Source organism: Triturus cristatus, chromosome 2_2, assembly GCF_964204655.1.
Source record: "Triturus cristatus chromosome 2_2, aTriCri1.1, whole genome shotgun sequence".
In the NCBI taxonomy this organism is placed as follows: domain Eukaryota; kingdom Metazoa; phylum Chordata; class Amphibia; order Caudata; family Salamandridae; genus Triturus; species Triturus cristatus.
The window spans coordinates 217,003,167-217,015,932 of NC_140582.1; the positions used below are offsets into that span (position 1 = coordinate 217,003,167).

At 45.3% G+C, this 12,766-nt stretch overlaps 1 protein-coding gene across 4 annotated transcripts in view; it reads left to right on the forward strand.

Moving 5' to 3' along the window:
- PALM2AKAP2 (PALM2 and AKAP2 fusion) overlaps nt 1–12,766 on the forward strand; it is an 843,707-nt gene that overhangs the window by 660,171 nt on the left and 170,770 nt on the right. The window contains exon 1 of one of the 4 annotated variants that reach the window (XM_085641253.1): nt 3,096–3,263. The exons of the other annotated variants lie outside the window; for them this stretch is intronic. Coding sequence (XP_085497379.1) covers nt 3,231–3,263 — 33 coding nt within the window. The 5' untranslated portion in view covers nt 3,096–3,230. Of the gene's footprint in view, nt 1–3,095; nt 3,264–12,766 lie in introns of those variants that run through there. 4 annotated transcript variants of the gene reach the window in all.

Consider the following 12,766-nt stretch of genomic DNA (forward strand, 5'->3'; position numbering starts at 1 on the left):
CCATCCAGCCTGCACTGCCCGACTTTCCCCTGAGTACCGGTACTGTCCTTGGCGAAGGAAAAGTTCCGGTACTCAAAGGGAGAAAAATAAAAAGTGGCGGTACTCCGTACCAGTGGGTACCGGCCCATTTAAAGCACTGGGTCCGTCCCCCTTTTCAAACGCCGGCACTAACACAGAATGGTGCCATTCCTCTGGTAAAGAACCACAAATAGCCGCATTCATATGGAGAGCGAGAAAAGGAGCCCTCATACTAAAACAAAGACCCAGCTACCTGACTGGTGCCTTGCCTGATGGTAGAAACAACATCGCATTTCTTGCTTCTTCCCATTGTATCATTAACCTGTCACTCTATTGATCTCTCTGAATAAGTGGCTCAGTATAATCACAGTCATATGGAGCTGAAGAAGGATTCCACAGATCTGGGCTGGCACTGTTACAACCTGGTCTGCTACCTTCTCATCGTCACAAAATGGGTGGTTCACCACCAGCCAAAACATGGTAATATCCCCCAGGCACTGGCCGTCTGCAGATTCTCCCACAGTTCCTGCTTTAGCTCACTCTTCCTTTCCCATGACGTCACTCCATACTGTTTTGCTCTTTGGGGAAAGGCATTGATGAATTCCTCTGCAGGATGGGGGGGAAAGCATGGAAGCATCCTCAGTACCCCTGAAGGAACCATGAAACAGAAACCTTTGTTTGCCATTCTATTCCCCGATTTGATGACTCAGTGGCAATACATGCTGAATCATTGGTATTAATCATGTTGCTGGATAACTTTTCATCTTCCTTTGTGTATCATAACCCTCATCGTTCAAAGACTCCCCGTCATGTTTTGATATAAATCATGTCTGTGTTTACAGAGTGATAGAAGTCTGTGTGTCTTTGAGCTATCTGGCGGGCGCACTCGATTTTATTGAGGGCGGTGCTATGGACTGGATCTGTCCAACGGGTGCTTTTGGTTGGAGTGGAGGGAAAGAGACTGGTGATTTTGACAAGTCAAACTATAGGTTTTCGGTCATGCAGGGTTCAAAGCCGGTGTTGGACGAATTGTTCTTATTGTTCGTAAGGTGCAAGTGATTTCCATGACGATTGAAAAAAAAAACACTTAAGAGGGACGAGGATGCCCAGAGAACCAGGCGAGTGACGAGTCGCTGGCGTCAATGTGGTATCTACCAGATTTGTCTCCATGCTGTTTAGATTCCTGTAAATCTTGGTTTAGTGTTTAACCTAGCTAAACTCAATGTGACAAAGGTAAAGCAGGCAGGCCTCCTATTTGCAAGAGGAGATTTTTATGCCAGGTGGATGGAAAAGAAGCATAGCATGAGGTTGAAGTGTTGACGCGGGTGGGACCCTTAGCCATACGATAAAAAACTGATACATTAAAGCAGACACATGATTGATACGGAGGGGACCTATTAAAGAGGAGCTGGGTAAACGCATAATCTCAAACCAAGGCCTGAAGATCCGGATCATTTCACATCAATTCTCAAATTTATTAGAGAAAATCCATTTTATGTATAACTTGTAAACCTTTTTCCCTCTTCTATCCCTCCACTATCCTTCTCAATCCAAATTACGGACTAACAGATCCACCACTCAAATTATTTTCATATTTCCCTATACTAATTCACCACTAATCCTTTATGGGTTCCAGAGTAGCGTGCTACTCGCCGAAAAAGCGCTTCAACACCTTGACAGGGGTAGTAAGTGATATATAAATGCAATTACAATACAATACAATACTATTTACCTGGTGGCTAGAGTGTTAAGGTGTTTTGGAAAAAAAGGAGGATAGCCTGGCCTAAGGTGTCCATTTTTCCTCCATTTGCTACAAGTTCTAACGGATCACTAGAGGGGGATGCAAGCAGTTAAGTCATGCTGGAGAATGAGGAGACCGGTTTGTACATGTGGAGGGGGAGGCACTGCCATGATGTTGAGCTGACATACTTTTGCACATTTTTAAGGGTGGTAACATTCAGAATTTGCTTTTGCAATGTGCTGTTGGGGCACCCATTTGGCGTGGAAGTGCCAGACACTAGATTTCAAACAGATTACCCACAAAGAGTAAAAACTGTAATTGCAGGCTTCTTAGCAGGAAATACTGTGACTGGTGATCTAGTTTTGGGATCCGGGAAAGGCTCATTGGTTGTTTAGAGCAAAGGCAGCTTCCTGAAGGAAAGCAGCTGCAAGTGAAAGCGCGTGGTGGTACTTAGTTGTAAATCACAGCAGGCTTTAAATGTTTGTTTCACCTCCCCAAGGCACCACGTCTTAAAAATAAAAGATAGGAAGTCTCATGGTGCAAAAAAATGAGTTCAGATTATCCATCTATGAAAACAGAAAACATGTTTAGTTGGAAACTGATTCGAGAGTCCCTTTAAAGATCTTCCGGCATATAGTTAAGTCATTCCTACTGGCTACTCAGTGCACGCTATGCTGACTTTAATGCACACGCTGTTATGGTATCCTTCAGTGCAGCCCACTACGGCATGTATGGTTTGTTAATTATGTATTCCTCCATTGCTCATGAACAAGGTATACAACAGAAAGAAGATTCTGGAAAGAATGGGTTTAATAGTTACAGAGTCCATTACAGCACCATGAAGCTGACTTCAAGTCTGTCATAACTATTAGTTAAATTGAATATCATTCAAAATTCGTTGAGGAGGATTTACGAACCTATAGTTAACCTATAGTTAATGAATTTATATTTCCCCCAAATGAGACCTCTACATAAAATATTTTCTCACAGTTATCTTAAGTTAAATAATGCCCCCTTTTAAAATATTATCAAGAGCACAGGAAGACGTACGTCCCGTTGTGGGTCTGTTTATGATTAACGTATTCATTATTTAGTCTGCTGACCAGGGACATGTAGAAAACATTGTGGGTGTGTTTTTTCTTTGCCCTTGAGGCACCTGACTGGGTTCTTGGAGGAGAAACCTGTTCTGTTTTCCTTCCGTGTTGTCTGCCAGGCATGTGAGTACCTGCGCAGCTCGCTCGGCGTGCACTATCGCGGTGGCCACTCTGAAGATTACGCTTAAAAGTTGTTGGACCTGCAGAAACTGGTTATTGCTGTGAATTCTGGGGATCTCTTGCTGCCACCTCTCATTACAAGTCCTAACCGTAAGCGGAGGAACTCCAGTGAGTGGAGAACCTGTGTGGTTGTTACAGTTCAACCGCCGCTGCAGTATTTCTCAACGTTTGACGGCACAGGACGCCAGTTGGGAGCCATGATTGCTGTGTGGATGTTTTTCTCTCTCGTGGTAGGTTGCTGTTATGTGTTTTAATGGCATATGCTTTGAATTGCTAGCAGTGGCACATTGATGCATATGACTTGTTATGGATTCTATTACAATGCTCCAGAGACAACCTCTTTAGAACTGTTGTGTCCATTGCTGGTTAGACTGGAAGTAGTGTATGTTTGGTTGACAATTCCTACATCTCCTGGAATGTGGGTGTGTCCTAGCATTAAGTGACGAGAAGATAGTACGTCACTGGTGCTGAGAGAAGGTGGTTACAAAACGCTTCTTCGTAGGATGCACCAACGCGGTAAAGAAATTTTTCAGAAGGGAATTTGTCAGTATTTGCCAATAGGGAAAGTAGCATCATCAGCTAGTTGTGTATGCAAGATCTACCAACCACAAACCAGAAAGAAACAATCCTATTTAACTGGCTAATGGACGACATGATGACCAGAGAACTGTGAAATCCCTCATTCTGTGTCTAGTTTATATGACTTCTGGGAAAGGCGGAAGCCCCCTGGAACTCTGCTTGGAACTGAGAGAAGGGGTTATGCGTGTATGTGCACGTCTGGGTCTGGCGTTGTGCTAGGTGTCTATCATTTAGAAGGGTTAGGTGTAGGATGAGATGTCACAAAGATGGTTGATGTCATGGCTTGTGTTTGTATTGCGAAGGTCTGTGGTAGATTGTCTACGGTGTGAGACACTGCTAGTGAACTGAGGATGATGATTGGGATGTAGTTGGATGCTTGTGTATTCCAGTTTTTGATGGATTAACATTGCTTCTGGTTCAGCTAACTTTACATTAGTAAATCCCTGGATAATAAACATCACTGGATGAAAGTTATTATCTTAATGTGCAATCTTTTTACATAGTTTCCCAACATCTTGCCATTAACCCGCAAAATAATGCTAGTGTATCAGGTTTTTGTGAGTATTTATTTATTTAAGAGTTTTATATAGCGCTAGCCAGACCCGAAGGTATCAGAGCGCTATACAACATATATCGTGATGCAATCAGTTATACAGTATTACACAGAACGGGTGGGGATCCCGGTAAATGCAATGGGAACAAGATTTGGAATACTACTTAGTGTAAGATTTAGCTTGTCTCATCCTAATGTGTTTCCTGGATTCTGCCTTCAATTGCTTGTTTTCTCATGCTGTGCTCTCCTTCATTATTGTTTGCTGGTGGGAAGGCCTTCTAGGGTATCTGTCCCTTGGGGAGGCTCTTTTCGTAACATGAAGGGCGATGTGCCTCCCTCCACATTTGAAAAAAAGTACTTTCACCTTTGTCAGGCTTTCAGTTTTACCCAGTCAAGCATATCGTTCTGTTGAAATTTGTTGTGAGACAGGCACCAAACTGAGATTGTAATTGGGACTAAAGCATATTGAGAGTTAGACAGCACCAACGTGGCCCAGGCCCGGACAGAGGCGTAGCTAGAGCTCGTGGCGCCCGGGGCTATCCCTCGGATTGCCGCCCCGGAGGGGGGGGGGGGGGGTGATTGGGAAAAAGGACAACGAGCACTTGAAAGAGGTCCGAGAGACACGTAGTATCACCGCTAATAGTGACCTTGATCATGCAAGTTACATGCACATACATGACACAGTCCAAGGCTACACAGTTGAATACACCGGTGACCGGCAGTACAAAGGAGAAAACACAGACTGCATGATCTGTCTGGGGACTCAGAAAAACCGCACGTGACATCCATCAGAGAGCTGCGGGAACGAATACCTGGTAATCCCCTCAGCACAATGCAAACATGCACATACATGACACTGTTCGGGGATCCATCATCTACAGCTGACATTAAATGACCAAATATCATGGTCCCTCCAATTACCCGGCTTCATTTTAGCTTCTGTATCTATTAGTTAATAGAAAGCTTTTCAATTGCAGGAAAGAAAACAACGAGTAAACGCAATATATCTATCTATCTAACTATCGATCTATCTATGAGCAAAGGGTAATCTATTATTTGTCAGCAATGTTCTGGATAGGAGGGAAAGTGATTTACAAGAAGCAAAGCCTCAAGTGTGTCATGAGGACTATTCCCTAACTTAAAATTGATAGTACATAACACGTTACCCGTTGCATACTTTATGTATGGCTTCTTTAGTAGTTATAAACAAATCCATTTATATATATATATATAATAAAAATTTAAGAGGAGATAGTGGATTAAATCCATACAGTGAGATGCAGGCACACTGAATAGGCCTTGTGAGCATCAGCAGAGATAGTATACTCTAAAGACATAGAAGCAAATAATCTCTGAGGAAGAAGAGTGTTTTTTTACCACATTAGATGGGTTGCTCTATGACAATAACATAAAATCTGACATTTGTTCTGTGGTATAAAATGGGAGTGGGGAGAGGGCATACGTGTATTAGTATACATTCTCCCCAGTAGCATATTTAATTTAGCCACATTCATTTTCACTGTCATAGAATAGATCTATATATTGTTCCATTAACATAGATGCCCATAGATATATACCTAAATACCATTTCCCTTCACGTATACACATACATATGTACACATCACAAGCGCAAATGCACATCAATATACTGCTATTGATTGGTATTTATATGAAATCTGTTGCCTATTGTGAATACGCACTTAGGCAACCATTCTCTTCTGCTCCAGAGCCCAAACTAGTTCTGCTTCAGACTCAACACAAAATGTCTTTAGTTTATGCCAAATTATATAAACAAGCATTTGCAATGCAATAGGTCTCGCATTTACACCCCTCTTGTGCTTCTGTCACTCAAAATGGTAAACATATGATGTAATTTATTGGTGCTATACTTTGTAAAAATATTTGTATATACAGACACATTTGTTAGGTACTTTTCAGTCTGACAGCCTAGAACAGAATGTCGTTCAGCCAAAGGCTCGAGGCTAAGAAGTGATTGATGGCTTACCCAAGCCCACGCTCAAACAGTTTCTTAACAGTATGTGCCAACTTCATGCAATAGTATGACTGGCTATCTAACTCAACCGTAAGTTTCGGGCTCAAAAGTAAATATGAAAAAAAAAGCAAGAGAATTATAAGAAAATATTTTCAGATTGTTTTGATTTGGCAATACTTTTTACCGAATGAAAAGCATACATTCTTCACAATTGGGCACAACTAGGCTGCACAATCTGTATGAGTAACAAGAGGTGACAATTGAAGTAAATAAAGAAGAGAATCCACCCATAGCCCTAGAATACCAAAACATTTTATTAAATGTGGATTAATTACTTGCCTTTTTGTAGACCTCGATAGATTCCAGCAGCCTTGTGAACGCCAGCGCCATCATTCAATTTGCGGCACCACCAGCAAAACGGCCCACGGAGGTGCGCACCTTCCTCTAAACTCCCAGGCAGCAGGATGTGACGTCCGCAGCAGTTGTGACCGTGCGCTTGCACTTCAAAAACTGTGGCCACGCGCGTGCCGCGCGGCACTGGTGGCCCGTTGCGGCGGCCTTTATAATTTATTTGGGGACACTGACTTAGTGAGTGTCCCCAAATACTTTATAAAGGCCGTCGCAACGGGCCACCAGTGCCGTGTGGCCGCCGCCCCCCAAATAGTGCCGCCTGGGGCAGTCCGCCCCCACCGCCCCCCCTAGCTACGCCGCTGGGCCCGAACTGGGAACGCAAAACCGGCCCTGGCAATTGAGTCGGACCGGCCGTGGAGGGGTGGAGGGAACAGGTGCACGTGGAAAACACTGTAGCTGTTTTATTGTTACAAGGGGCTGAAAAAACTGGCCCCCAGTAACAAAATCGGCCCCAGAGGTCCAAAACAGGCCCCCACCCTGTTGGCCCACAGGGAAAACGCCCGGTGCCCGCTACGGCAAGTCCAGCCCTTACCTGGCCAGAGGGCCTGCGGGGTGCTGAGTGCACGGCAGAAAGAGGGTACTCAGAGAAGGCCTAGTAACCCATACCTCAACATGCGCAAGGCAGATATCCAGTCCAATGAGTAAAACCATGACAAACAGGCATGAGTGGGAGCTGGTGGCATTATGCAACAGGCTGGATGAGGGTTCCATGCTCAGTGTTTTTAAATGGCGCCTGTTTCTGAACTGTACCCAGAGATTGTTCCACACACACACATTTAATAAACCTTGCTGTGGGAAAGATGGACAAACAATGTCAGCGTTTGCGTTTTCTGCTAAACATGAATCTTTGGTCTTGACATATTAGAGTTGTGATTATGCCACTGTTTGAAACCCCGATCTACAAACACCAAATGCTGTGGCTTTTGGTGGTTTTGTTACCTGTACAGCACATTGATACTCTCCATTGTATGAGTAGCACTATATAAAAAGCACAAATAAAAAATACTTTTAAACAGGCACGGCCGGTACAGGTAAGAACGATCAGGTGGGGCAGGGTGGGGGGGAGTTGACAGACAACGGGATAGGTAAAATTAAAATCAAAAACAAAACCACTTACTTTGCGCTCACCGTAGGTAGGTGGCTTTATTAATTTTACCTATCCCGTTGTCTGTCGACTTTCCCCCTAACCCTGCTGCACCGCTCTTACCTGTACGGGCCGCGTCTGTTTTGAAACACCAGAAATAGAATCACCTCTCGGAAATTACTGACAAAAAGTGCTCATAAGTATTAGTAGAGGGTCGCATACTTCAAATCATTAAAAAGCCCCCTCTCCATAAGTGATGGTGTGAATATTACTTGGGGTGTAAAAAAATGTACCTGGACTCTTGAAAGAATTACTTACTAGGTGCAGATGAAATGTTTGTTGCACGGGCGAAATCTATCATATTTTGCTTTATGTGAACTTCAGGAAATTTACTGTCATTTCACCTTCACAAAATTCAGTGGTAGCCGCCACCTATGTAGAGTGGTAGGGCAGGAGGGTGAGGGTGGGCAGGGGGGTGGGGTGAGATGGGAGCAGGGAGAGGTTGGGTAATAAAATAAAAATATAAAAAAACGTACCTGCCACTCCGCTCCTGCTGCCGGCCGCCTCGTTGGTGCTCGGAAGTGGATGTGCCTCAAAGCAGAGTCTCCTCACCCAATCCAGACACTGCTCTCATCTGAGAGCAGCACCAGGATTGGTCTGAATGGCCTCGTTTGCCGCTCAGACAGTGCCTTGGAGTCTGTGCTGTTTCTCCAGCCTGGCTGTGAAACATAAGTGCGCATGTCGGTATGGCCGGCCTAAGACGGCCGGCCAAGCAGACATGCACACTTATAAGGGCACACTACTCCTCCGCCTCCCTGTCATGCCCGGCCCCACCCTATACTTATTGTGCGGCTCGGGACAGCGATAAATAAAATGAAAAGAACATTGTGTTATTATCATTTTATTATCATCTGCTAGCTCTGGGCAGTGGGGTGGCGCTCCTCCGCCATTATGGCGGAGCCGCCCCTGACATAATTCCACATAATTTTCACCTGCGAGACAATGGTTTGAGCAGAAACTATCTCATGGAAACCGCAAAAGTCACCTTAGGGACCTTCTCCTCAAACTAGTCTACTGTCCGCATCTCACGTGACTGTTACACGCAAGGTATGCCTTCGCATTCGGTTTTCAAGCGAGATATCGGGTAAGTACATTTAGCAAAATAAACATAGGTGAAATTTACATATGTTTGGCAGAAATAAAAATCACCGTTTTGTCCAACCCTGCAACTCACCCTGTACACACGAGCAGCTTTAAATGCTGTTGTGCTTGGAACAGAATGCTGTAGCACTTGTGGGTAGCTCTGCTTTTCCAAGTACTAATGGAGCGAACATGTCCTGTAATTAATTGCACTTTACAACCATGTATTAAAGTAGCCTGGTGTTGACCCTCCTTATTACATAGAAGTAATTACTATTTGCATACCTCTTTAAGACTGGCGCGCACCCCAGCTGTGAATGGATTTCCATTACCGTCACTCATGTCACAAGACAGCAGCGGCCCATGCAGGTAAAAGTGGTAGGGGCCGGTTGGGGAGGGATTTGACAGATGATCACGAGGGGAAATTAAATAAATAATTAATTTTCCCTCGTCGTCGTCTATTGGAATTCCCCCCCCACCCCTACCTGGCTCTACAACCCTACCGCTCTTACCTGCAGGGGCCGCTGCTGTGTGTTGGACCCTGTGCATCATGCCCAACATCTTATACCACTTCAGACAGATTTCAACTACACGTTCTTCCATCCAAACATACAGGTAGTGCTTTAAATGGAAACAGAGAAGTGCTGGCACTCAATAGCCTCCTTACCTGTTTGCTCCTGAGAAGTTCTGACACTCTCCCATTAAATGTATTACTGCAGCGTTGAGAAGTGCCAGTACTCTCCCATTAAATGTATAACCGCAGTGCTGAGAAGTGCCGGTACTCTCCTATTAAATGTATTACCGCTGTGCTGAGAATTGCTGGTACTCTCCCATTAAATGTGTTGCAGCAGTGCTGAGAAGTGCAGGTACTCTCCCATTAAATGTATTACCACAGTGCTGAGAAGTGCCAGTACTCTCCCATTAAATGGATTACCGCAATGCGGAGAAGTGCCAGTACTCTCCCATTAAATGTATTACCGCAGTGCGGAAAAGTGCCAGTACTCTCCCATTAAATGTATTACCGCAGTGCGGAGAAGTGTCAGTACTCTCCCATTAAATGTATTACCACAGTGCTGAGAAGTGACAGCACTCTCTCATTAAATGTATTACCGCAGTGCTGAGAAGTGATGGTACTCTCCCTTTTGCCTTAAAGAAGTGCAGGTGCTCGGTACCTACCCAATTAAAGCACCGCATACAGGCCTGGAAATTCTGGGCACTAAGAAGCCACACTAGTGATATTTGTGTGCTATGCAAATGCTAGATCACGTAAGTTGCTTTTTAATATTTGACAAGAACTTTTAATGACAAAGCGTTGAGGTGTTCTAGCTGACATCAACGGCTTGTTAAGACCTTTCAATTCCTGCACAAAAGAAATGCCGGCAGATCATACCTGTGCTAAAGAAGGCCTCTCTGGACTTGGAAATCACAGGTAATTTTAGTCCTATTTCACACCTTCCGTACCTGTCCAAATAACTGGAGTGTGCTGTTTTTAACCAACTTGCAAGTTGCGTTGAGCAACAAGAGTAGATACATCCATCTCAAGCTGGTTTTCAGACTAGTTGCTGGTCATAGACTGTTGCAACAGTGTTTTTAGACCACCTGCGAATGAGCGGCTAACTGGTCCTTGGTTTAACACGGCCCATTTACTCTTAGAATTATTGTCATCCAAACTTCTCATGTTGTTTGTTTTATAGAGTCAGTCCTGCACAACTGTTGGTGCCAAAGTATTCATGCTGAGTCACAAATCTGCCATTTTTAGGTTGTGCCTAGCGCAGCGCGCATGCGCTGCACTATAGTAGGCTTATTGTAAGCACTCCAAACTTCTCCATGCAGCTAGGACTTCCCCCACGCATTAGGTTGGTTGTTGCCTGTGTCATTTATTTTTTGTAGCCTGCAAATGGCTAAAGGCGGGCGCATGTTCCACCTCTTTAGCAAAGGTTCACTCCCTCAGCGTTTTGCTTGCGGGGGCAAGCAGCGGTGGCAGGGTGGCAGCCGCATTCCTTAAATTCCTTACAGCGCGTGCGCACCACTCGCAGGCTATCAGATGACCCTTTCAGCAGCACCACACGCCGCCACTTAAACAATAGTAGCTGCGCCTAAAATGACGTGCTTTCTCTTTCGCTTGTTGTTCGTCACAGTTAACAGGCAATGCGACTCTCGGGGACAGCTGTTGCTGATAAGCTATCTGTGCTTGAGGATTGGCTTTTTTGTTTTATGTTTTAAAGTGCTAGGGCTGTGCGCTTTCTCCAATGCGTGTGACTGGAATGAGATATCCAAATGCCCTGCCCCTCCCCCCAATTCAGGAAGAAGAGGGGCAGTGTTTTAAATGTTGATGGTGAATGCACACTTGAATATAGCCTCCGGTCGCAGATGCGCTGTCTTAGCTCTTGACGCAGACGCAGGCTTTCCCTGGCTACCAGCATCCCAGATTTCAGAATCTTTCCCCACCCGGAGACAGAACCGGACCGCCAGCAGCCCTCCTTCCGCCATGTACTGCTGGGATGAGTACTTGGAGGCAGCACCTCTGAGGGTGCGCTAGCTTCAGAAAGTTTTATGTTCGTTTCTAGGCGCTTTAATAAAACAGTGAGGGCAGATTCTTGGAAGGGAAACGTTTCTGTGCTGTGTTGCTTAAACTAAAATGTCATGTCCCAGTGTTTACACACCATGTGATAGCAAACAAAGTGAGTTTGATGCGTACCCTTCACAGGCTCAGGTGGGGGAGGTGGGCTTAATGGAACCTACAGGACTTTTGATCCTCCGGTGTCAATGCGTGTCATATCTCAGATCCAGTTTATTACACAACTTACAGTTTGTCCTCTCAGCTGTACTTGGAGGACATCCAGTGTCATTTGTACGGAAGGGAAGCCAGCTGCAGGAATGACTGTTGTGGCAGTAAGGCAGCTCAGCGGGTCTGACGCCTGCTGCTGCAGGGATCTCTGTGGATTCTGCATACCAGAGGTGCGAAACCCAGCAAGGTCAGTTTAACCTTTTCATCTACCCGGCATCGATTAAAAGCGCGCCTTTGAGTTGAGCAGTAACAAAGCCTTTTATTTGTTCACCTGGAGACATTTTAACTTGAGGTGTGTTGTATCTGAACGGAGTCCATTATTGTTCCTAGCACTGGCGGTCCTTTGGAAAGTGGACTGCTGCTGAGTAGGGGGCGTGGGGGTGGAGGGGCACAATGGTTAGTGCAGATACTCTGCGACGTTAGAAGTTCGGTGTGAGTCAGACTGAGAATGAAACATAGCCAATGTTACTTTTTATTAGTTAATATTGGAACGTATTTTCCCTCCACACCGATTGTAGTTTGAAATTTGAAGGAATAAACTGCTTTTCTTCGATCGTGTTCTACGCTCCAGTACATAGCCTGCCTCCCTTTTTATAGTCTACATGGACTTAGTGAGATCCCAGGACGGCCGGCAGAGCTGGGGAAGAGTCAGTCACACACCAGTCTAGCCTAATTTCGCTCCTCGAGTAGCAGCACTGAGTTGACAATCTTGTGTCTGCCTCCTAGAAGTAACGGGAGGGTACAGCCCTTGCCCACCCCCTCACCCCCCATGTAAAGCGTCAGTGTTTTGGGCACTGACCTTTCCCAATGAATCCGCTCGAAGAATGCTAGATTGTCATGTGCATAGCACTTGCTATCATTAGCACAGTACAGGAACGCTTTCTTAAAACCGGCGCCCGTTCGTGCAGGTCTGGGAGTGAGCGCCATTACTCGAGTGTGCGTGTTTCGTCAGGTGTTCCAGTGCATTTTGCCACCTGTGAGTAAGGTCTACAGGTTTTAATGTATGAGATGTGTAATGCTCGCAGTCCTGTGAAGCGGTGAGAGGCCGCTGTGGCGGCCCCTCCGTTGTCAACCGGGCAGAGTTTCAGTGGCACACGCTGCCTACAGTGAGTCTTCTGTCACCACTGAATGTAGTGAGCCCGCATTCACCTGTGCACGCTGTCACTTGTGCACGATGCTCCCACC